A 26,295-nucleotide genomic window follows, 5' to 3' on the forward strand; every position below is an offset into this window, starting at 1 on the left:
GTCCTGAGTGATGGTGGAAAGCAGGCGAGTCTCCAAGGCCAAAAAATCTTGTTTTGTGGGAAGTGATTTAACATGAGATAGGATCTCACTAATCTCTGCAGACAAGGAGGAGGCCTGTGGAGGCTGCGGATTCTCGGGGGACGACATGTCGTCTACCAGACCGCATAGAGTCGGGGAGGCCGGGACAGCAGAGGATGTAGCAGGGTTTGAGGGCGGAGTGGTTAAGAACTGACGGAGATCCGACGAATGTCGGGTCGCAGGGGATGGGATCGCGTCCCGCTTGGTCTTGGCCTTTCTTTTCTTTATCCCTCTCACCATGAGATCGGTCTTCAAATAAGGCAGAACAGTATTACACTTTCACATAACCTCGGCAGTAGAAATACATGTGGATCGTCGCCGTGCAAAAGCCCCCACGCGGCCTTAGGGTGACATCAGGCAGGCAGACACATAGCTAGGGAGCTATACGGCTAATCACAGCGATGTAACATCAGAGCTCGGTCCAATCTGATTATAAATACTGGACACCGTGCGTCAAAAAGCATGCGGCTGTAGCTCCGTGCCCCCCCCCCACCCCCCCCGGACAGAGGGGTTATGCTGTATATAGATGGTAGCAGCTGGTGATTTTGCAGTTACAGCACCGATACGAGCAGGGAGCTAGTCAGAGCGAACGGGGAACGCTCCAGGGATGCTAGCTGCATGTAGGAGGCAGTGAGGTCACCACCCTGAATACAGTGCCCTATGGTCATCCCCCCCCCAGGCCCCCCCGCTGAAGATTGTGCTCACTTCTGGAGCCCAGCCGGAGAGAGGCTGCAGGGAGCTGGTGTGTTGCAAAGATGGCCGCCGGGCGTCCGACGGCTCCGTCCCGTGCGGCAAGTACTGGGATTCCCGGGCGGCGGAGGTAAGCTGCGGGCAGTGGAGAGCGGCTCTCAGCCACAGCGGGCAGCGGGGAACGTCCCTTAGCCGCGGCTGGCTGCAGTGTGCTGAACTGGGGTCCCGGAGAGGTCCGCGGCCCGATTCAGACGGTGCTGGAGCTGCCGCCGGTCCGGGGAAGAAATCGAGACCCCAGCTTGTGTGAGCCCTGTAGGCCGCAACCCGCCGGAGCGGTAAAAACCACTCCCCGATTCCGCGGCTCAAACAGGGGCACTGCGGAGGGAACAGGAGGGACAGGGGGGTTGCTGAGGATATTAAGGGAGCCCAAAGAGGTGGTGTTTAGAGAGAAAAGGAGCCCCGAGTCGCAGGAGCTCTTCCAGTATGTGACTGCCACCTTAAGCAGCCAGGCTACGCCCCCGAATTCAATGATGTTTAATATGACTTACAATAATCACAATGCTTTAGATTAAAAAACAAAACACAAACACATTAAGAGATGTGCCTGGGAACAGTGTTGAGGGGGTGGACAGCCAATCAAGTTTGTCAAAAGAAATGAGGACATACGAATGGTATAGTTACATTTGCTCATTGGCCAAGGTAAAGGAAATGTAATCCCAGGAATAAGCAGAAGCATGCAGGAGGATTATGAGGGTCATGGGAATATACACATACATAGATAGATATACCAGATATGGTGAGGGGGACCCTGTACAACATTAATGATACATTAATATTGCTTAGTGCCACTGATATATACTGTCAGTAAAATACATTTCTGCACATTCCTCTATATATACCCTGGGGGAAGGGGGGCTGACTAAGTGGCGGCTTTTTCTCTGCATGGTTAAGTTCAAACTTTAAACCTGCATTGATACTAAAAGCAAAACGCGCTGGGACAACGCCATTATACATTTTGGGCTTCAACACGCAGAGAGCCGCAGCTTAGTACATTTACCCCGGGGTCTCAGCCAATGGCTACATATCATTTACACCTGAGAAGCTCCGGTGCTTCTGGTCGTGTTACAGATGGATACGGGCTCATACCTTGCATTGGTGGCGCTGTAGGACTATGAAATGCGTAGTTTTTCCCTGCTAAGCAATGCTCTCCAAGGGGGGATTTGTGGTGGGAACTGGGAGAGGGTCCTCTGAGCAGCATTGAAGAGGAGACTGTAGACTTCATGGAGTGAGCAAGGTGAGCGAGTCCATGGGGGGAATTCCTGTAAGAAACAGACACAGGAAAATAACTGTCAGGCAAGATGGTCGGTCCGTCAGTGCTCATTGCTAGTAATACAATGGTAGCACTTACATAGTAAGACTCTATAGACACCTGACTTCAGGAAATATTCCATATATATAACCCATCATAACATAACTTCCATGGATGCTGCTACATTATCTGTACTAGTAAAACACTTGATCTAATTCTGTTTAGTTAGTGGTTGCAGAGCCTCTCATTTGTAAACCCCCCCTACACATTTTAGGCATGAATCCCTATTTGCCATCGTCTTTTGCTGACATGCTGCCACTTTAATAAATGCTAATTCAGGGTGGCTTATCATTTATTCCTATTACCATTTTAAATCTATCATTCAAAGCTGTCATTAATATATTTCCTGCAATGAAACTGTATACAGATCACATTGTCGCTCTGAGTGGTCAGAACAAATATTTGTGCAGTTCTAGAAACGTCAACGCACCAATTAATCTTCAGATTTAAATCCGTCAATCTGGTCTAACAGGGGAACCCAGGTACCTGTACTCGGAAGAATAAGTACAAGTGAAATCTCCATTCATACACATTCAGTTATCTGAATAGCAGCTGCTACTTAGACATTGATACAGTGAACTCTATTAATTACTGAAAGATCTGGAGCAGCTCAGATTCAACTGAATAATATCTGCGATCCTTATTATACTGACAGTTAAGTGCTATTAGATGCTGTAGCTATTATATTATAATGTCACTGACGACTACAAGACTGCTGCTTGTACAAAGGCCCTCATTCCGACCCGATCGCACGCTGCACTTCCTCGCAGCGGTGCGATTGGGTCTGGCATGCGCGGCGTGCGCATTGCGCACGCGCGTCGTTGCCCGGCGACTGCCATCGCCAAGTAACGGCGCTAACAGCGGACAAAGCCGTCGCAGCAGCGACCGCAAGAAGATTGACTGCAGGAAAGCGTACCGGGGCGTCAACTGACCGTTGGAAGCCGTTTTCGGGGAGTGGTAAGAAAAACGCAGGCGTGTCCAGGCGAACGGTAGATGGATGTCTGACGTCAAAGCCAAGCCCATCATCGCTGGATCCGTCGCACAGGGTAAGTATGTCCAGGGCTGGTCTTGATTCGTGAGAAACTTTTTTAGCATAGCTGGGCTGCACAAGCGATCGCAGCCCTGCTATGCTAAAATACATACACTCCCCCATAGGCGGAGATTAGTTGATCGAACCAGCAGCAAAAAGTTGCTTGGTGCGAATGAGGGCCAATGTGTTGTGATTGTGTATTATTATTGTATTCCAAGATCATTCTGTCTTAGGGTCATTCTGGTTATGGTCAAGAGTTAAGGTTAGGCACAAGGGGGAGGGTTAGAGTGTGGGAGTGGCGGTTAGGCTGTGGCACTGGAAGGTTAGGGTTAGGCTACAGGAGCAGAGGTTAGGATTAGGCAGTAGGGGGAGGGTTAGATTGAGGGAGTGGAGGCTAGGGTTAGGCTACAGGTAGAGAGAATTATGGTTAAGCCCTAGAGCAGGGGTGAGGAACCTCCGACCCGTGGGCCGTATAGGCCTTTGTTCCGGCCCACCCGCTGCTGTGTGTCAGCGAGACACGCCGCCCCTCAGCCTGGCGGCGGCGTGTCTCAGCTGTCAGGGCAGGGAGGAGAGCGCAGCTATATCCGGCGGCAGCAGCAGGTAGGATCTCAAAACAGCCGCCGGTTCATTAGCCAATCAGAGATTGCAGACTGGCAGCCAATGAGGAGCCGCCCGACATAGCTGCGCTTTCCTCCCTGCCTGGTCCGGGGTCCCTGACATGACACACGCCGCCGGACTGAGCACTAAGGGGCAGGAGAGGCGCACGCTGTGCTCTTCTCCCCTGACACACAGCAGCATTGGTGAGCAGCACAGTGGGGTGGGGGAACATGTGTGGGGCATTTGTGTATCTGGCACTGTGTGGGCATTTGTGTATCTGGAACTGTGGGGGCATTTGTGTCTCTGGCACTGTGGGGGAATATGTGTATCTGGAACTGTGGGGGCATTTGTGTCTCTGGCACTGTGGGGGAATTTGTGTATCTGGCACTGTGGGGGCATTTGTGTATCTGGCACTGTGGGGGAATTTGTGTATCTGGCACTGTGGGGGCATTTGTGTATCTGGCACTGTGGGGGCATTTGTGTATCTGGCACTGTGGGGGCATTTGTGTATCTGGCACTGTGGGGGCATTTGTGTATCTGGCACTGTGGGGGCATTTGTGTATCTGGCACTGTGGGGAATTTGTGTATCTGGCACTGTGGGGGCATTTGTGTATCTGGCACTGTGGAGGAATTTGTGTATCTGGCACTGCACTATTGGGGGAATTTGTGTATCTGGCACTGTGGGGGCATTTGTGTATCTGGCACTGTGGGGGAATTTGTGTATCTGGCACTGTGGGGGAATTTGTGTATCTGGCACTGTGGGGGCATTTGTGTATCTGGCACTGTGGGGGCATTTGTGTATCTGGCACTGTGGGGGCATTTGTGTATCTGGCACTGTGGGGGCATTTGTGTATCTGGCACTGCACTATTGGGGGAATTTGTGTATCTGGCACTGTGGGGGAATTTGTGTATCTGGCACTGTGGGGGCATTTGTGTGTCTGGCACTGTGGGGAATTTGTGTATCTGGCACTGTGGGGGCATTTGTGTATCTGGCACTGTGGGGGCATTTGTGTATCTGGCACTGTGGAGGCATTTGTGTATCTGGTACTGTGGGGGCATTTGTGTACCTGGTACTGTGGGGGCATTTGTGTACCTGGCACTGTGGGGGCATTTGTGTATCTGGCACTGTGGTGGCATTTGTGTATCTGGCACTGCACTATTGGGGGAATTTGTGTATCTGGCACTGTGGGGGCATTTGTGTATCTGGCACTGTGGGGGCATTTGTGTATCTGGCACTGTGGAGGCATTTGTGTATCTGGTACTGTGGGGGCATTTGTGTACCTGGTACTGTGGGGGCATTTGTGTACCTGGCACTGTGGGGGCATTTGTGTATCTGGCACTGTGGGGGCATTTGTGTATCTGGCACTGTGGTGGCATTTGTGTATCTGGCACTGTGGGGGCATTTGTGTATCTGGCACTGTGGGGGCATTTGTGTATCTGGCACTGTGGAGGAATTTGTGTATCTGGCACTGCACTATTGGGGGAATTTGTGTATCTGGCACTGTGGGGGAATTTGTGTATCTGGCACGGTGGGGGAATTTGTGTGTCTGGCACTGTGGGGAATTTGTGTATCTGGCACTGTGGGGGCATTTGTGTATCTGGCACTGTGGAGGAATTTGTGTATCTGGCACTGCACTATTGGGGGAATTTGTGTATCTGGCACTGTGGGGGCATTTGTGTATCTGGCACTGTGGGGGCATTTGTGTATCTGGCACTGTGGAGGCATTTGTGTATCTGGTACTGTGGGGGCATTTGTGTACCTGGCACTGTGGGGGCATTTGTGTATCTGGCACTGTGGTGGCATTTGTGTATCTGGCACTGCACTATTGGGGGAATATGTGTATCACGTCCCATTTTAATTGGCCACACCCATGTTTTTGGTGCGCACGCACCAGTACCACTAATGGACATAACTACTGGGGGAATAACTACTGGGGGCCAGGGTAATTTTTAAGATGATAATTTTTGTATGGCCTTCGAAGGATTTTATAAATATACAAATGGTCCTTGGTAGAAAAAAGGTTCCCCACCCCTGCACTAGAGGGAGGGTTAGGCTGCGGGAGTGGAGATTAGGGTTAGGCACTAGGAGGGTTAGGCTGTGGAAGTGGAAGTTAGGCTGTGGCACCAGAGGGGTAGGGTTACGCTACAGGAGTGGAGGCTAGGGTTAGGCACTGTGGGAGGGTTAGTGTTAGGCTTTGGGAGTGGAGGTTAGGGTTAGGCACTAGGAGAATTAGGGTTAGGCTACAGGAGGGGAGAGTGATGGTTGGGCACTAGGGGGGAGAATTAGACTGTGGGAGTGGAGGTTAGGGTTAGGCACTAGGAGGGTTAAGGGTTAGGGATGTTCACCGCCGGATACACTGTACAATGATCTGTAAGTCACCATAAAGTTACAGCCAGACCTGGAAGACACAGCTAGACAGCTGTACCAGATAAGTCACTACACACCACCAATAATGATTTGTCATCATTTATTCATGTCGACATTTCATCAGTGTCAACATGCTGTATCTTGCCATTATACATGTCGACAAAATATACCACATCCAGAGGATCCCAACATTCCAGATATAAGAGAATGATGTTCCTACATACTGTAGCTGGACTGGGCAATTCTCCAGATTACTCACAGCTAAAATGTTATTTTTGGTAATTAAAAGAAAAGCTGATAGCACAATACATTTACTGGTGGCGCTGCAATTACTGGATCTGCTACTGCGTCACCTGAGTGGGAAGTGAGCAGGATTTGGGGTGAAGGCACAGACAATCATACGGAGATAGGAGAATGAATGCAATATGGGACTACTAGACCCATAGCATCTAATACAGTGGTTCTCAAACTCGGTCCTCAGGACCCCACACGGTTCACGTTTTCCATGTCACCCGGCAGCTGCACTGTGTATCACCAACTGTCACATTTTAAAAATCTACAGGTGACCTGCAAAACATGAACCGAGTGGGGTCCTGAGGACCGAGTTTGAGAACCTGTGATCTAATAGATACAGAGAACAGAGTGTAACAGTATAGTAAGCTTTCAACGTCTATAAAAACTCTCTGTACTCCATTTCAGTGAGATCCTCAGGGACAATGTGCAGGATTCGGCTGACGGCGACATCTCTAATCCTAACCCTCCCTTACTACAGCCTAAACCTAATCCCCCTCCCCCCCCAACAGCCCAAACCTAACCCTCCCTCCCGCAGCCTATTTCTAAATCTCCCCGGGGGTGCCTAATCCAAACCCTTCCCCCATCCCTGTGGCTAACGTCTCCTACAGCCCGGCACACAGATGTTCGGGATCCTGGCTGTCAAATGCTGTTGCCGACATTGTGCTCAGTGTCGAGACTCCGGCGTCGGTATTTTGACAGCCGGGATCCCAACCATCGGGATCCTGACCGGATTACCTTTCTAACACAAAAATCCTGTCCTCTGGGTGGCTGTGAACTTAATCTCCTCACAAGGCCGAGCTCTCAGCTGGCTCCCTGTGCTTCAGATCTTTACACATACACCACACACAAAATGACTGATACGTCAATACACCATCACTGTTATGATTTATTTAATCCATAAATAAGACTGAAACGAGCAGCATTTTAGAAGAAACATGTACAAATTTTATCAAATGAGGAGGATGGCAGTAACCTGTAAAGTAAAGTTGGACACCCCACGATAGATGATAACGTTTAGTTTGCGATGGTTGGACTCCCCGCAGATAGATGCACATGTTCAGTTTGTGGTGTTTGGTTGGACTACCCGCAGATAGATGCACACGTTCAGTTTACGATGGTTGGCCTCCCCGCAGATAGATGCACACGTTCAGTTTGCGATGATTGGCTGGACTCCCCGCAGATAGATGCACACGTTCAGTTTGCGATGGTTGGCCTCCCCACAGATAGATACACATGTTCAGTTTGGAATGGTTGGACTCCCCACAGATAAATGCAAATGTTCAGTATGCGATGATTGGTTGGACTCCCCACAGACAGATGCACATGTTCAGTTTGCGATGGTTTCCCGCAGATAGATTCATACGTTCAGTTTGCGATGGTTGGTTGGACTCCCTGCAGATAGATGCATATGTTCAGTTTGCAATGGTTGGTTGGTTGGTTGGCAGATAGATGCAAACATTCAGTTTGCGATGAGTGGTTGGACTCCCTGCAGATAGATGCACATGTTAAGTTTGCGATGGTTGGTTAGACTCCCCGCAGATAGGTGAATAAATTCAGTTTGCGATGGTTGGTTGGACTCCCCACAGATAGATGCACACGTTCAGTTTGCGTTGGTTGGTTGGTTGGACTCCCCGCAGATGCACACATTCAGTTTGCGATGGTTGGTTGGACTTCCTGCAGATAGGTGCATACGTTCAGTTTGCAATTGTTGGTTGGATTCCCCACAGATAGATGCACACGTTCAGTTTACAATGGTTGGTTGGTTGGACTCCCCACAGAGAGATGCACACGTTCAGTTTACAATGGTTGGTTGGACTCCCCGCAGATAGATACACATGTTCAGTTTGCGATGGTTGGTTGGACTCCCCACAGATAGATGCATACGTTCAGTTTGCAATGGTTGGTTGGACACCCCATAGATAAATGCACATGTTCAGTTTGCGATGGTTGGACTCCACATAGATAGACGCACATGTTGACTTTGCAATGACTGCTTCTGAGAAGAGACTTAGAGGTATTTCTGAGCGTGCTATAAGTGTGCTTTGTGTCTCAGCCCCACTGGCTCATTCCTCCCTTACTGTGAGAGCTTTGACGTTAATTAGTGTACACACTGGCAGCAATTACTGGGTTCTTAGTAACCATACGTTTCATTTAGTAGGCAGCCAATTACTTCTTCTAAACCCCTAAACAAAATCTAAATCTCCTCAATGTAAAAGCTTTAGATGGTAACAGTGAGCGTAAGTGCAGCAAGCTGCAGGTTTCCTGAGCTGCGCTAACTTCACAGACATGAATCTGAGTTCAGCTTTGGAGATTTCTGCAAATATTCTACCTCATGGTCTTCAATCATTAAAATCTGACAAACTGACCACCCTTCTGCACTGCGACCAGTAGCCTCCCACCCCCAGAGTAAACAGCGGCCCGATGCGGTCACATCCTGCCTGAGCACTCGCAACTAACTTAGAAGATAATGTCACCAAAATATTTAAATGGATAGCACTAAAGGGGAGGGGAGGGGGAGGGGGGGACTGCTGCTTATTTTGGCACAGATTGATACACAATTTAACCCTTTAAAGCTTTCTCTTGCTTTTTACTAGTTAATTCATAAGATAAATAGCATTTTAAAAGAACAATATTGAGGACACAAATTGTAATGTATGGGATAGTCCTCTATAGTCAATAGTACAAAGGACCTATTTGTAGGAAAAGCAAAAAAGCAAGCAACCAGGTAAAACCATGATGCACTGCAGGTGGAGCAGAAGTATAATGTGAAGAGAGATTTAGATTTGAGGGGGGGGGGGGGGGGGGTGTTCAGACTGAAATCAAAACATACTCAGCTACATTGAAACTCTTCTCTCCGGGAGATGACCAGAGAGGAGAAGCAGGTGGGCGGAGATGGAGTAGGGTAAAGCTAATCGTCTTGTTGGCCCCGCCCATCGAGGGAAATTTTGCATATGGGCAGGGACAAATTATGCAACCATCATAGGAATTAGTCATTAGGCCCTGCCCTTTCTCGGATTACCATATTATTCTTTGCATTTTTCCCACTTCTCTATAACGTGGTCAGAATGCCCACTCTTCCGGGGGTGCCGGGGACAACCCAAAAAATTGTGTGTCTCCAGCAGAAACCAGGAGAGTAGGAAAGTATGATGCAAAAGCAGCCAGTATTTACCCTGCAAAGAAAAAAATAGGATTGTAATACCTACCGGTAAATCCTTTTCTCTTAGTCCGTAGAGGATGCTGGGGACTCCGTAAGGACCATGGGGTATAGACGGGATCCGCAGGAGACATGTGCACACTATAAGACTTTGAATGGGTGTGAACTGGCTCCTCCCTCTATGCCCCTCCTCCAGACCTCAGTTAGAAAACTGTGCCCAGGGAGACGGACATTTTGAGGAAAGAATTTATTGTTTAAACACAGTGAGTGTCGTACCAGCTCACACCACGAACATACCGTAGAACGCGGCATTCAATAGAATACCAGCCAACGGTATGAACAATACACAGCCATCTGCTTAGAGAATATGTAACACAACCTGTGTGTTAACACAACCAATAATAAGACACCGCATGCCATGGCATGAAACAACGTCAGCAACAGCCTGACAGAAAAGAAACACCACGAGAGTGTAACCATTACCAATAACTGCAGACACAGTACGCACTGGGATGGGCGCCCAGCATCCTCTACGGACTAAGAGAAAAGGATTTACCGGTAGGTATCAAAATCCTATTTTCTCATACGTCCTAGAGGATGCTGGGGACTCCGTAAGGACCATGGGGTTTATACCAAAGCTCCAGACCGGGCGAGAGAGTGAGGACGACTCTGCAGCACCGATTGAGCAAACATGAGGTCCCCATCAGCCAGGGTATCAAACTTGTAGAGCTTAGCAAAAGTGTTTGAACCCGACCAAGTAACCGCTCGGCAAAGTTGAACCGCCGAGACTCCTCGGGCATCCGCCCCAAAAGAGCCCATCTTCCTAGTAGAATGGGTCTCCACCGTCTTCGGTAACGGCAATCCAGCCGTAGAACGAGCACGCCGAATCATATCACAGATCAGCGTGTAACAGACTGCATAGACGCAGGTGCCCCATTCATGCTGGGAGCATACCGGACAAACAGAGCCTCTGTTTCCCCAATCTGAGCTAAATTGGCAACCTAAATATTCAAAGGCCCGACTATATCAAGAGACTTTGAGTCAGCTAATGCCTAAGTAACCACCGGCATCAAAACAGGCTGATTTCTGCGAAACCCAAAAACCACTTTTAGCAGAACTATTATCCGAGTTCTCAATTCCTCTCTATCCACATGGAAGATCAAACAGGGCTCTTGTGAGACAAAGCCGCTACCTCCGACACCCGCCTTGCGGACGCCAAAGCCAATAGCATGACCACTTTCCAAGAGAGAAATTTTAACACAACCTTTCACAAAGGTTCCAATCAGTGTGACACAAGAAAACGCAACACCACGTCAAGGTCCCACAGTGCCAACGGGGCACAAATGGAGGTAGGGTGTGCAGTACTCCTTTCACGAAGGTCCGAACTTCCGGAAAGGTTGCCAATTCTTTCTTGAAAGAAAATTTATAAGTCCAAAAGCGCACTTAATGGAACCTAACTTAAGGCCTGCACCCACACCTGCTTGCAAAGAATGGAGAAGAACGATCCAACTGAAAGTCTTCCGTAGTAGCCTTCTTGGATTCACACCAAGACAAATATTGTCTCCAAACACAGTGGTAAGGCTTTGCCGTTACTTCTTTTCTAGCCTGAAGAAGTGTGGAAATGATTTCACTGGGAATACCCTTTCTGGCTAGGATATGGCGTTCATCCGCCACGCCGTCAAGCGCAGCCGCGGTAAGTCTTGATACACGCCTGGATCTTGCTGTAACAGTTCCTCACGTAGCGGAAGAGGCCATGGATCTTCAATGAGTAAATCTTGAAGAACTGGATACCAAGCCCTCTTTGGCTAGACCGGAACAATGAGGATCGCCTGAACCTTTGTTCTTCTTACGTTTAACACCTACCGAAGAGTGAAAACAGAAGAGACACATAGACCGACTGAAAACACCCAAGGTGTCCCGAGGACGACCACTGCTATAGCTTGAGTGTCCCCTGAGCCGGAACAATATCCCTGCGATCTCTCGTTGAGGCGAGACGCCAACATGTCCGACTTGTCACTTCAGTGAAAACTTCTCGACGACGACTGTATTTCTCCCGGATGGAGAACGCGTCTGCAGAGGAATCTATTTCTCCGTCGTTCACATCCGGAACGAAGACTGCTAATATAGTGTTACCAGTCTTTTCACCCAGCGGAAGACCTGTTTCGGCTTATGCCATTGCTGCTTTGCTCCTTGTTCCGCCCTAGCGGCTTACTTACACCACTGCTGTCAAGTGGTCCGACAGAATTAACTCGGCAAATCACGAAGCATATGTTCATTGAAAATAGCTCTTAATTCAAGAAAGCTTATTGCAGACAAGCTTCCCAGCTTGACCCTTTCCTCTGGAAATACTTCCCTTGCAAGGACTGCTCCCCAGTCTCGGAAATCTGCATGCATGGACACCAGGATCTCATCCTGGATTCGAACCTTCTTCCCTCTAGGAGGTGAGAACTGAGCAGACACCACAGGAGCGATATCCTGGCCATTAAGATTATATTCCGGTCGATGTGCAGGTGAGACCCGGACCACATTTCCAACTGGTCCCGTGAAAACCACTCTGGCATTTGACCAGCTCACCGAAAAAAGCCTCTTAGGCCGCACCCATCTTCTTCATCAACGGAACATATTGATGGATTGTCACTGCAAATCTGATCCGACTCGGGATCTTCAGACCTCTTTCCACAGGAACACACAGAACTTCAACCGTTCCATTTCTACTCTGATACCCACCTCCGACGTCTGCGTCGTTGGGAATAACAGCCTTCCCCTGTGTTGAAGAACAGCCAGAGAGAAACCAACGATTTGCACCACTTGTGTCTTGATCTCGCCTTAATCAGGAGAGTGTCCCAGTACAGAAAAACAATGGCTCTTACTATTTAAAGAATACTATCCTACTGCTATCACTCCAGTGAAATGGGAAAGACAATCCTGGATATCCACCCAGGTAAGCTGAATGCGGAGAACAACGCATTTAAACCCCCTTCTACCTTTACGTGCTGGAGCTCTCTGGTCTGAGAGAATCCATCCTGTAGGTCAACCACGTAAAGAGAAATCTTTGTTGTTGTTTTTTTACACAGGGACAGCAGGACAATGCCCTGAACCTAACGCAACTCTGGTATGGCGTCGCGTACTACCTCCCCTTCCAGAGGGGAAACGGCAAAATCTATTTGAAAAATCAATGAGGGGGAAAAATCTGTAACACCAGAATGTCCCCCCTTTGGATTCTATACTCAAATCACAGGTCCTAGTCCATTCCCGGACTGACTGAAAAGTAGTAGACGAGCTCCCACCGGAGTGGGCTCCAGCCAGATAGACCCAGCGACATGCAGTGGATGTGGTAGAAACAGAAAATGACATCCACTTCTGCGAACCTAACAAGGCTGCAGAACTCTTACCTTTTCACCTTCCACTATCTGCACCGAAAGGGAAAAAAAAGAACGGTATCGAACCGGTTAAAATGATTGTAGCCCACAACAGAATGTGTCACCAACCGTTGTGAAGGAGTCTAACTCAGGGAGTTAGATTTACCAGTAATATCCGCCGAGACTGACTGAACTGAGTCATATCTCTCGGAGTCAGCCTCAGCATTCACCCGGCCACACCTCCTGCGTTCGCACGGTAGCCTGCCGCAATGTTATAGAGAAGAATCAACATAAGAAACATCCCCTCTCTCTTTAGGGTAATACTATCGGATGCCTTTCCGAATATAAACACTCCCCCATGTGCATGTAATGCAAATAACTCCAAAGCATAGAAATAAAATATCACTTAGCTTCCTGTGTACGATCCTTTGTGACAGGGCCCCGTGTCGACCAGGAGTTGACTTTCACAGTATTCTATCCACGGCGGGAAAAGAATAAACATTCGGACTCCTTGTGAGGATCTGAGACCAAGGGGTATATTTACAAAGATTCGTGTTTTGGACGTTTTGAAGGGTGTTTGAACTCGAATGGTATCGGGTGCATTTTACTGCAACTTTTTGAATCCTGATACGATCATTCACTAAGCTGCCGAGTTTTGCACAATCGTTTTTTCCGATGTCGATGTGATTCGTAATATCAGGCAGTGTTTTACGGGAGTGATGAGTAAAACAATACCTGACAAAACACAAGGAATCCCGGCCGGATCTGTGAGATCCGTGCAGGGCTTCATTGTGTACCTTAAAAAGTTGATTAAAGTCTTAAAAAATCTGAAAAAAATTGCGTGGGGTCCCCCCTCCTAAGCACAGCCAGCCTCGGGCTCTTTGAGCCGGTCCTGGTTGAAAAAATATGGGGGAAAAAATGACAGGGGTTCCCCCATATTTAATCAACCAGCACCGGGCTCTGCGCCTGGTCCTGGTTCCAAAAATACGGGGGACAAAAAGCGTAGGGGTCCCCCGTATTTTTGAAACCAGCACCGGGCTCCACTACCCAGGTACATAATGCCACAGCCGGGGGACACTTTTATACTGGTCCCTGCGGCCCTGGCATTACATACCCAACTAGTCACCCCTGGCCGGGGTACCCTGGAGGAGTGGGAACCCCTTAAATCAAGGGGTCCCCCCCTCCAGCCACCCAAGGGCCAGGGGTGAAGCCCGAGGCTGTCCCCCCATCCAAGGGCGGCGGATGGGGGGCTGATAGCCTTTTGAAAAAATGTGAATATTGTTTTTAGTAGCAGTACTACAAGTCCCAGCAAGCCTCCCCCGCAAGCTGGTACTTGGAGAACCACAAGTACCAGCATGCGGTGGAAAACCGGGCCCGCTGGTACCTGTAGTACTACTACTAAAAAAATACCCCCAAAAAAACAGGACACACACACACCGTGAAAGTATAAGTTTATTACATACATGCACACCTCCATACACACATACTTATGCCTATGTTCCCACGAGGCTCGGTCCTCTTCTCCATGTAGAATCCTTAGGGTACCTGTGAAAAAAATTATACTCACATAATCCAGTGTAGAATCAGACCTCTGTATAATCCACGTACTTGGCAAAATAATAAAACAGAAACCCGACCACGCATGGGACCCCTTTCCCCGACTGCCAGGACCCCCCCTGACTCCTGTCAAAGAGGGTCCCTTCAGCCAATCAGGGAGCGCCACGTCGTGGCACTCTCCTGATTGGCTGTGCGCTCCTGTAGTGTCAGTGAGGCTGCACACGGCAGAGATACAATGTGGCGCCTAGGCGCTCCATTGTATCCAAAAGCCCGAGGCTGGTTTTGCTTAGGAGGGGGGACCACACGCATTTAAAAAAATTTTTTTTTAACACTTTATTTATTTTTACGAAAGGTGCACAATGAAGCCCTGCACGGATCTCACAGATCCGGCCGAGATTCATTGTGTTAATGTCGGCAGTATTTTACTATTCACTCCCGTAAAACACTGCCAAAAAATACGAATGACATCGACATCGGAAAACACGAAAATGCAGAATACGACAGCATAGTAAATTAGTCGTAATAAATTAAAAAAGTTGCAATTTCACACATTCGATGTCATTCGTGTTTGAACTTTAACCTCATTCTGAAAATTACGAATTTTAGTAAATATACCCCATAGTATTTGCCACACGGGCAAATTAACACATAAATTACAAATTTGGACGAGCAAGTAAATTTGGACGAGCAAGTAAATTTGGACGAGCAAGTAAATTTTAAACGTTTTGTTGGAGAAAGGGTGTTTAATCGTATCCCCCGTAAACATACATATAAGCGGATTGTCCGGAACCGTCGGGTCATTTTCTGAATGTGTATGACCATGTACTGAATGCCCCAGTTGTGGATCTAACAGGAAACCTTATGGTCGACAGAAAACCTAGTATTCGTCAACAGCAGGGAGTAGTAACCAGGCAAAATAACATTCTTGCGACCCCGAGGGGTCCGAGGGAAGTATACATATATATATAATTTTAATAACACTCCCCCACACATACTACCATGTCTGTGCTCGAGCTACAGGCCCATGGAACCGTACCATACATATACATATAAATATATATACAGGTATAAGGCAGTTACAGCATGTTAATTTACACCCAGTAATAACAGTTGGTGCCGACAGGGTCACCCACATACTACTGTGTCTCCCCTACAGTGTTTACTTTTGACAAGCATACAACTACCGACCTGCTGACACTGCATCTACTAAAACAAGTACCAACAGGCGTCGGCGATGCCGACAGTGATCCCCATAACTGTTTGTGACAGAGCACTCACGCCTGTCGACATATGTCGACTAAAAAACTATAGTGGGTATATCTGACAGGGAACACACAGAGATATATGCACAACACACAGATTACATGCCCATTTATCTAAAATAGTGTTATATTTCCTCTATATAGCACTAACACACTGTGCCCCCCCCCACGTTTGCACTGTTTTACATTGCTTTGGCGGGGACATGGAGAAAATGGTGCTGAATCCTGTTGTGATGGCTAAGCCCCATCCCTTCTCGGCGCGCTTCAGCCCGCTATTAATATAGCTTTTTTATGCTGGCGGGGGTCCCTATACAGTGTCTACACACTGTATACATGTGTTGCCACCCTCAAAAGAGGTATATATTGCTGCCCAGGGCGCCCCCCCCCCTGCACCCTTGTAAAGCCGTTGGCGTGTGGGAGCAATGGTGCGCAGCGCGACCTTTATACTGGCGGGGGTATCGTACACGGTGCCCGGGCACCGAATATGTATCTTATGCCAGCGGTAAGACCCCCAGTAACTTGCTGCCCAGGGCGCTCCCCCCCCAGCGCCCTGCACCCTGTGAGTGCCGTTGGTGTGTGGGTGCATGGAGCGCAGCGCGACCGCTGCGCTGTACCTCCGTTACTGAAGTCTTCTGCCGTCACTGAAGTCTTCTTTTCTTCCAATACTCACCCGGCTTCTTTCTTCTGGCTTCTGTGAGGGGGGGTGACGGCGCGGCTCCGGGAACAAGCAGCTAGGCGCACCAAGTGATCGAACCCTCTGGAGCTAATGGTGTCCAGTAGCCTAAGAAGCAGGGCCTTTAACTCACAGAAGTAGGTCTGACTTCTCTCCCCTCAGTCCCACGAAGCAGAGAGCCTGTAGCCAGCAGGTCTCTCTGAAAATAAAAACCTAACAATAAAGTCTTTATAGAAACTCAGTAGAGATCCCCTAGTGTGTGTCCAGTCACTCCTGGGCACAAAGTCTAACTGAGGTCTGGAGGAGGGGCATAGAGGGAGGAGCCAGTTCACACCCATTCAAAGTCTTATAGAGTGCCCATGTCTCCTGCGGATCCCGTCTATACCCCATGGTCCTTACGAAGTCCCCAGCATCCTCTAGGACGTATGAGAAATATAGATGCATTTGCTCCCCTTGCATGGGTTTGTTCCAGACACAAAGGCCCTCATTCCGAGTTGATCGGTCGCAATGCGAATGTAGCAGAGTTACACACGCTAAGCCGCCGCCTACTGGGAGTGTATCTTAGCTTCTTAAAAGTGCGACCGAAGTAATCGCAATATTGCGATCACAAACCTCGTAGCAGTTTTGGAGTAGCTTCAGACTTACTCTGCCTGTGCGATCAGTTCAGTGCTTGTCGTTCCTGGTTGACGTCACAAACACACCCAGCGTTCGCCCAGGCACTCCCACCGTTTCTCCGGCCACTCCTGCGTTTTTTCCGGAAACGGTAGCGTTTTCAGCCACACGCCCCTGAAACGCCGTGTTTCCGCCCAGTAACACCCATTTCCTGTCAATCACATTACGATCGCCGGAGCGATGAAAAAGCCGTGAGTAAAATTACTTTCTACATAGCAAAGTTACTTGGCGCAGTCGCAGTGCGAACATTGCGCATGCGTACTAAGCGGATTTTCATTGCGATGCGATGAAAAATACCGAGCGAACAACTCGGAATGAGGGCCAAAGTTGCTTGCTTTTTTTGCTTTACTTACAAACATGAATCAGGCCCAATGTTACACAAGCCACAGACCAAAGAGTTTTTACTGCCGAAAGAACCATCTGGTATTTTCTAGCTTTCACATAACAATTAATTGAGCTTGGGAAAAATGTGATATATACTCATATGGATACAGACAATTCATGACTTAAGGGAACGAGGGATCTATTTACTAAGCCTTGGATAAAGTCGCTGGAGATAAACTACCAGCCAATCGGCTCCTAACTGTCATGTCACAGGCTGTGTTTGAAAAAATAAGATTTTACTCACCGGTAAATCTATTTCTCGTAGTCCGTAGTGGATGCTGGGAACTCCGTAAGGACCAAGGGGGATTAGACGGGCTCCGCAGGAGACTGGGCACTCTAAAAGAAAGATTAGGTACTATCTGGTGTGCACTGGCTCCTCCCTCTATGCCCCTCCTCCAGACCTCAGTTAGGATACTGTGCCCGGCCAGAGCTGACACAATAAGGAAGGATTTTGAATCCCGGGTAAGACTCATACCAGCCACACCAATCACACCGTACAACTCGTGATACTATACCCAGTTAACAGTATGAAATATAACTGAGCCTCTCAACAGATGGCTCAACAATAACCCTTTAGTTAGGCAATAACTATATACAAGTATTGCAGACAATCCGCACTTGGGATGGGCGCCCAGCATCCACTACGGACTACGAGAAATAGATTTACCGGTGAGTAAAATCTTATTTTCTCTGACGTCCTAGTGGATGCTGGGAACTCCGTAAGGACCATGGGGATTATACCAAAGCTCCCAAACGGGCGGGAGAGTGCGGATGACTCTGCAGCACCGAATGAGAGAACTCCAGGTCCTCCTCAGCCAGGGTATCAAATTTGTAGAATTTAGCAAACGTGTTTGCCCCTGACCAAGTTGCTCGGCAAAGTTGTAAAGCCGAGACCCCTCGGGCAGCCGCCCAAGATGAGCCCACTTTCCTCGTGGAATGGGCTGTTACTGATTTAGGATGCGGCAATCCAGCCGCAGAATGCTCCAGCTGAATTGTGCTACAAATTCAGCGAGCAATAGTCTGCTTAGAAGCAGGAGCACCTATTTTGTTGGGTGCCTACAGGATAAAAAACGAGTCAGTTTTCCTGACTCCAGCCGTCCTGGAAATATAAATTTTTAAGGCCCTGACTACGTCCAGTAACTTGGAATCTTCCAAGTCCCTAGTAGCCGCAGGCACTACAATAGGTTGGTTCAAGTGAAAAGCTGATACCACCTTAGGGAGAAACTGGGGACGAGTCCTCAATTCTGCCCTATCCATATGGAAAATCAGATAAGGGCTTTTACATGACAAAGCCGCCAATTCTGACACACGCCTGGCCGAAGCCAAGGCCAATAACATGACCACTTTCCACGTGAGATATTTCAAATCCACAGTTTTAAGTGGCTCAAACCAATGTGATTTTAAGAAACTCAACACCACGTTGAGATCCCAAGGTGCCACAGAAGGCACAAAAAAAGGGGCTGAATATGTAGCACTTCCTTTACAAATGTCTGAACTCCAGGCAGTGAAGCCAGTTCTTTCTGGAAGAAAATCGACAGAGCCGAAATCTGGACCTTAATGGAACCCAAATTTAGGCCCATAGTCACTCCTGACTGTAGGAAGTGCAGAAAACGACCCAGCTGAAATTCCTCTGTTGGGGCCTTCCTGGCCTCACACCACGCAACATATTTTCGCCAAATACGGTGATAATGGTTTGCGGTTACTTCTTTCCTGGCTTTTATCAGCGTAGGAATGACTTCCTCCGGAATGCCCTTTTGCTTTAGGATCCGGAATTCAACCGCCATGCCGTCCAACGCAGCCGCGGTAAGTCTTGGAACAGACAGGGCCCCTGCTGTGGCAGATCCTGTCTGAGCGGTAGAGGCCATGGGTCCTCTGATATTATTTCTTGAAGTTCTGGGTACCAAGCTCTTCTTGGCCCATCCGGAACCACGAGTATCGTTCTTACTCCTCGTTTTCTTATTATTCTCAGTACCTTTGGTATGAGAGGCAGAGGAGGGAATACATAAACCGACTGGTACACCCACGGTGTCACTAGAGCGTCCACAGCTATTGCCTGAGGGTCCCTTGACCTGGCGCAATATCTAGTTTTTTGTTTAGGCAGGACGCCATCATGTCCACCTGTGGCCTTTCCCAACGGTTTACCAACAGTTGGAAGACTTCTGGATGAAGTCCCCACTCTCCCGGGTGTCGGTCGTGTCTGCTGAGGAAGTCTGCTTCCCAGTTGTCCACTCCCGGAATGAACACTGCTGACAGTGCTAAGACGTGATTTTCCGCCCATCGGAGAATCTTGTGGCTTCTGCCATCGCCATCCTGCTTCTTGTGCCGCCCTGTCGGTTTACATGGGCGACTGCCGTGATGTTGTCTGATTGGATCAGTACCGGCTGGTTTTGAAGCAGAGGCCATGCCAGACTTAGGGCATTGTAAATGGCCCTCAGTTCCAGAATATTTATGTGTAGGGACGACTCCTGACTTGACCAAAGTCCTTGGAAATTTCTTCCCTGTGTGACTGCCCCCCAGCCTCGAAGGCTGGCATCCGTGGTTACCAGGACCCAGTCCTGTATGCCGAATCTGCGGCCCTCTTGAAGATGAGCACTCTGCAGCCACCACAGTAGAGATACCCTGGTCCTTGGAGACAGGGTTATCAGCCGATGCATCTGAAGATGCGATTCCGACCACTTGTCCAAGAGGTCCCACTGAAAGGTTCTTGCATGGAACCTGCCGAATGGAATTTTGCTTCGTAAGAAGCTACCATTTTTCCCAGGACTCGTGTGCAGTGATGCACCGATACCTGTTTTGGTTTCAGGAGGTCTCTGACTAGAGATGACAGCTCCTTGGCTTTCTCCTGCGGGAGAAACACTTTTTTCTGTTCTGTGTCCAGAACCATCCCCAGGAACAGCAGGCGTGTGGTAGGAACCAGCTGTGACTTTGGAATGTATAGAATCCATCCGTGCTGTTGTAGCACTTCCCGAGATAGTGCTACTCCGACCAACAACTGCTCCATGGACCTCGCCTTTATAAGGAGATCGTCCAAGTACGGGATAATTAAAAACTCCCTTTTTTCGAAGGAGTATCATCATTTCTGCCATTACCTTGGTAAAGACCCTCGGTGCGTGGACAGTCCAAACGGCAGTGTTTGGAATTGGTAATGGCAATCCTGTACCACAGATCTGAGGTACTCCTGGTGACGATGGTAAATGGGGACATGCAAGTAAGCATCCTTGATGTCCAGGGATACCATGTAATCCCCCTCGTCCAGGCTTGCAATAACCGCCCTGAGCGATTCCATCTTGAACTTGAATTTCTTTATGTATGTGTTCAAGGACTTCAAATTTAAAATGGGTCTCACCGAACCGTCCGGTTTCGGTACCACAAACAGTGTGGAATAGTAACCCCGTCCTTGTTGAAGTAGGGGCACCTTGACTATCACCTGCTGGGAATACAGCTTGTGAATTGCCTCTAGAACAGCCTCCCTGCCTGAGGGAGTTGTCGGCAAGGCAGATTTGAGGAAACGGCGGGGGGGAGACGCCTCGAATTCCAGCCTGTACCCCTGAGATACTACTTGAAGGATCCAGGGATCCACCTGTGAGCGAGCCCACTGATCGCTGAAATTTTTGAGGCGGCCCCCCACCGTACCTGGCTACACCTGTGGAGCCCCCGCGTCATGCGGTGGACTCAGAGGAAGCGGGGGAAGAATTTTGATTCTGGGAACTGGCTGACTGGTGCAGCTTTTTCCCTCTTCCCTCGTCTCTGTGCAGAAAGGAAGCGCCTTTGACCCGCTTGCTTTTCTGAAGCCGAAAGGACTGTACCTGATAATACAGTGCTTTCTTAGGCTGTGAGGAAACCTGAGGTAAAAAATTTTCTTCCCAGCTGTTGCTGTGGATACGAGGTCCCAGAAACCATCCCCAAACAATTCCTCACCCTTATAAGGCTCTATGTGCCTTTTAAAGTCAGCATCACCTGTCCAGTGTCGGGTCTCTAATACCCTCCTGACAGAATGGACATTGCATTAATTCTGGATGCCAGCCGGCAAAATATCCCTCTGTGCATCCCTCATATATAAGACGACGTCTTATGTTCGCAAAATAGTATCCCTGTTTGACAGGGTTACAGACCACGCTCCAGCAGCACTATCTGCAGGTCTCAGTCTAGAACCTGAGTGTGTAAATACAGACTTCAGGATAGCCTCCTGCTTTTTATCAGCAGGTACCTTCAAAGTGGCCGTATCCTAAGACGGCAGTGCCACCTTTTTTGACAAACGTGTGAGCGCCTTATCCACCCTAGGGGATATCTCCCAGCGTAACTTATCCTCTGGCGGGAAAGGGTACGCCATCAGTAACTTTTTAGAAATTACCAGTTTCTTATCGGGGGAACCCACGCTTTTTCACACTTCATTCACTCATTTGATGGGGGAACAAAACACTGCCTGCTTTTTCTCCCCAAACATAAAACCCTTTTTTAGTGGTACTTGGGTTAATGTCAGAAATGTGTAACACATTTTTTATTGCCGGGATCATGTAACGGATGTTCCTAGTGGATTGTGTATATGTCTCAACCTTGTCGACACTGGAGTCAGACTCCGTGTCGACATCTGTGTCTGCCATCTGAGGGAGCGGGCGTTTTTGAGCCCCTGATGGCCTTTGAGACGCCTGGGCAGGCGCGGGCTGAGAAGCCGGCTGTCCCATAGCTGTTACGTCATCCAGCCTTTTATGTAAGGAGTTGACACTGTCGGTTAATACCTTCCACCTATCCATCCACTCTGGTGTCGGCCCACAGGGGGCGACATCCCATTTATCGGCATCTGCTCCGCCTCCACATAAGCCTCCTCATCAAACATGTCGACACAGCCGTACCGACACACCGCACACACACAGGGAATGCTCTGACTGAGGACAGGACCCCACACAGCCCTTTGGGGAGACAGAGAGAGAGTATGCCAGCACACACCAGAGCGCTATATAATGTAGGGATAAACACTATCACTGAGTGAATTTTCCCCAATAGCTGCTTATATAAACAATATTGCGCCTAAATTTAGTGCCCCCCCTCTCTTTTTAACCCTTTGAGCCTGAAAACTACAGGGGAGAGCCTGGGGAGCTGTCTTCCAGCTACACTGTGAAGAGAAAATGGCGCCAGTGTGCCGAGGGAGATAGCTCCGCCCCTTTTTCGCGGACTTTTCTCTCGCTTTTTTATGGATTCTGGCAGGGGTAATTACCACATATATAGCCTCTGGAGCTATATATTGTGATTATTTTGCCAGCCAAGGTGTTTTTATTGCTGCTCAGGGTGCCCCCCCCAGCGCCCTGCACCCTCAGTGACCGGAGTGTGAAGTGTGTATGAGGAGCAATGGCGCACAGCTGCAGTGCTGTGCGCTACCTTGGTGAAGACTGAAGTCTTCTGCCGCCGATTTTCCGGACCATCTTCATGCTTCTGGCTCTGTAAGGGGGACGGCGGCGCGGCTCCGGGAACGAACACCAAGGACGGGTCCTGCGGTCGATCCCTCTGGAGCTAATGGTGTCCAGTAGCCTAAGAAGCCCAAGCTAGCTACAAGCAGGTAGGTTCGCTTCTTCTCCCCTTAGTCCCTCGTTGCAGTGAGCCTGTTGCCAGCAGGTCTCACTGTAAAATAAAAAACCTAACATATACTTTCTTTCTAGGAGCTCAGGAGAGCCCCTAGTGTGCATCCAGCTCGGCCGGGCACAGAAATCTAACTGAGGTCTGGAGGAGGGGCATAGAGGGAGGAGCCAGTGCATACCAGATAGTACCTAATCTTTCTTTTAGAGTGCCCAGTCTCCTGCGGAGCCCGTCTAATCCCCCTTGGTCCTTACGGAGTTCCCAGCATCCACTAGGACGTCAGACAAATTAAAGTTAGGAGCCGATTGGCTGGTAGTTTATCTCCAGCGACTTTATCTCCATCCAAGGCTTAGTAAATAGACCACTAAGATAGAGAAGTGCTAGAGAAGCGTTAGATCACTAGAAAAGCATTAGATTGCTAGAGAAGCGTTAGATTGCTAGAGAAGCGTTATATAGGGATCAGTATGAAATCCCGTTGCACGGAATCCCGGCACTCAAAATACTAACGCCGGGATCCCACTGGTGAAAAATTTGACAGGGGTGAGTAAGGTGTGTTCTCCCCTCTCCCCACCCCCCTAACCCTCTCTACCCGCAGCCTTACCCTAACCTCCCCCCTTGGTGCCTAACCCTAACCACCACCAGGAGGTGCCTAATCCTAACCCTCCGTCCCCGATGCCTAAACCTAACCCTCACCCTTGACAGCCTAACCCTAACCCTCCGAGGAGAGTGCTTAATCCTGACTCCCCCCCCCCCCGGGACGCAGCCTAAACCTAACCTCCCCTTCCCATGCGGCTTCCCCCTCCAGCATCACACTGTGTCTTCATTCGGCATTCCGGCTGTCGGGATTCTGGCGCCAGGATGGTGCACCCATTCTGGATGCCGGTGTCAGCATTCAGAATAGGGTCAGGATTCCGGTGTCGGTATTCTGACTGCTAGGATCCCGACAGCCGGGATCCTGACTGCGTCCCATTATATAGCTAGAGAAGCGTTAGATTGCTAGATATGCGATACATCGCTAGAGATGCATTGGATTGCTAGAGAAGCTTTAGATAGCTAGAGAAGCGTGAGATTTCCATAGAAGCGTTATATTGCTAGAGAAGCTGTAGATTACTAGAGAAGCGTTATATTGCTAGAGCTGTGTTAGATTACTAGAGAAGCGTTATATTGCTAGAGCTGTGTTAGATTACTAGAGAAGGGTTAGATTGCTAGAGAAGGGTTAGATTGCTTGAGATGTGTTAGATCACTAGAGACGTATTAGATAGCTTGAGGTGTGTTACAGTATAAAGCTAGAGAAGCGTTAAGTCGCAAGAGAAGCGGTAGATTGCTAGAGAAGAGTAAATTAGCAGGAGAAGCATTACATACTGTAGTTAGAGAAGCGTTATATACTGTAGCTACAAAACCGTTAGATTACTAGAGAAGAGTTAGTTAGCTAGAGAAGCGTTAATTAGAGAAGCGTTACATTGCCTTAGCAAGGGCTGCTCCCTAATGCAGAGAGGAAGTGTTCTCATATACTGTATGTGTGCTTAGCAAATTAGATCCATTAGGCACATTAACCACATATTAAACATTTTATTTTACAACCTGCACTCACAGTTATCTAGCATTGAGGAGTGTAAGACCTGTCCACTGAGGTGTGCAACATAATGGTGAAACAATCCTCACATGTACTTGTCCTTAGACAACAAAATATTCTTCCATGATTTTAGTAGTAAAGACATGATATAGGTTATGTAGGGTTCCCAAAAGTTGAAATCCTGACAAGGGGGCAGGTAAGAGTGTTCCCCCCTCACACCTACCCCCTAACCCTCCCTTTCCACAGCCTAACCCTAACTTCCCCCTTAGTGCCTGACTCTAACCTCCCCAAGTGATGCCTAAACCTAACCCCCCTCCCTGACCATACAGCCTAACACTCCCCCCTTCGGGCCTAAGCTTAAGGTGGTGCCTAACACTAACCCCCCCTTCCCGCAACCTAACCCCCTCCCCTGCAGGCTCAACATAACCCCCCATCCCCCTCTGGAGGGAGCCTAAACCTATCCCCCTGCCTAACCTGCGCGCTATACTTACATTCGGTATGCTGGCTGTTGGAATTCTTGCATCGGTCTCCTGACCCTGGTACCCACAGTCACAGCATAATGTACTGAGCAGAGGAGCTTTGGATTTCCTCCCCCTGAGCTTTGTCAGCACTATAAAAATCCTCCTTCTCCCCCCTCTGCCATCACATGGCATCCATCACATGGCATGCAGAGAGCTATAAGATAATGTGTGCGACTGGCAGCCGTACTTACCTCAACTTCTGAGAAAGCTTAGAATAATGATTTAGAGGTGCCCAGCTAAGAAAAATGACTTAAACATTTACCCATACAGATGTGTCCCCATACATCTTGCCTCAATAAGCCACGTAGCGGGAGATGCCTGGTGTGAGTAAGCTGATAGGTCCAGTTCAACTATATTAGCGTCTTTTTTGCCTTCGTATTGCTATGTGAATAGGACGAACACACAGACTATGCTGTTCAAAATTATACGCAGAATGACTATAGTCTCTGTGCTCCTGCGGTTGTAGCTGCATACGAAATGCTATGTTACAGTGTTTACTAGGAAAACACTGTAGTGTAGCATTTCGTATGCAGTTACAACAGCAGACGCACACAAAATATAGGCATGCTGCATATCATTTTAATCAGCATAAGCTGCTTGTGGGTCCTATAGGCCACATTTTAATGGAAGAAACTGCACGTAAACACGTTTGGCGCTATCAAGTCACGACACGGCATGACTAGAAGGGCTGTTTAACCTAGATACGCCACAGGGTTAAATGTAAGCTGACAAATCTGTTTCTCATGGAGCTCATTTTAATGACATCTCAGGTGTAAAAATATTGTTACCATACTGAATTCTTCTCAGCACAAGCCTAGAGCACATATATTTAACTGTTGGCAAAACGTTCCAACTGTATCGGTCACTGAGGTTGCTTTAGAGTAACTAAAGAGTATATTTACTGATGGATGGTTTATCAATGTTCCAGTCGTCAGCTGCTTTGACTGACAGTCTAAAACCGGCAACAGGTATCAATGCTAAATCAGGCGTGTTCAGCATGGATTCCTGTTGCCGTTTTTTAACTATCGTTCAAAACTACCGATGGTCAGTCGCTTTGACAAACCACCCGCTAGTACATATACTCCTAAGTCTGCCAAAACTCCTGACTGTTGTGGGCAGATTTATTTTTCTTAATCATGGAATCTG

General features: G+C 48.5%; 1 protein-coding gene across 3 annotated transcripts in view; it reads right to left on the minus strand.

The window, feature by feature from the left end:
• The window catches only part of GLIS1 (GLIS family zinc finger 1), a 406,284-nt gene that overhangs the window by 11,016 nt on the left and 368,973 nt on the right, over nucleotides 1-26,295 (minus strand). For all 3 annotated transcript variants that reach the window (XM_063938711.1, XM_063938712.1, XM_063938710.1), the window contains one exon: nucleotides 1,915-2,087. In XM_063938711.1, the coding sequence (XP_063794781.1) occupies nucleotides 1,915-2,087 (173 nt within the window). The remainder of the gene's footprint in view (nucleotides 1-1,914; nucleotides 2,088-26,295) is intronic.

This window comes from Pseudophryne corroboree, chromosome 9 (assembly GCF_028390025.1).
Source record: "Pseudophryne corroboree isolate aPseCor3 chromosome 9, aPseCor3.hap2, whole genome shotgun sequence".
In the NCBI taxonomy this organism is placed as follows: Eukaryota; Metazoa; Chordata; class Amphibia; order Anura; family Myobatrachidae; genus Pseudophryne; species Pseudophryne corroboree.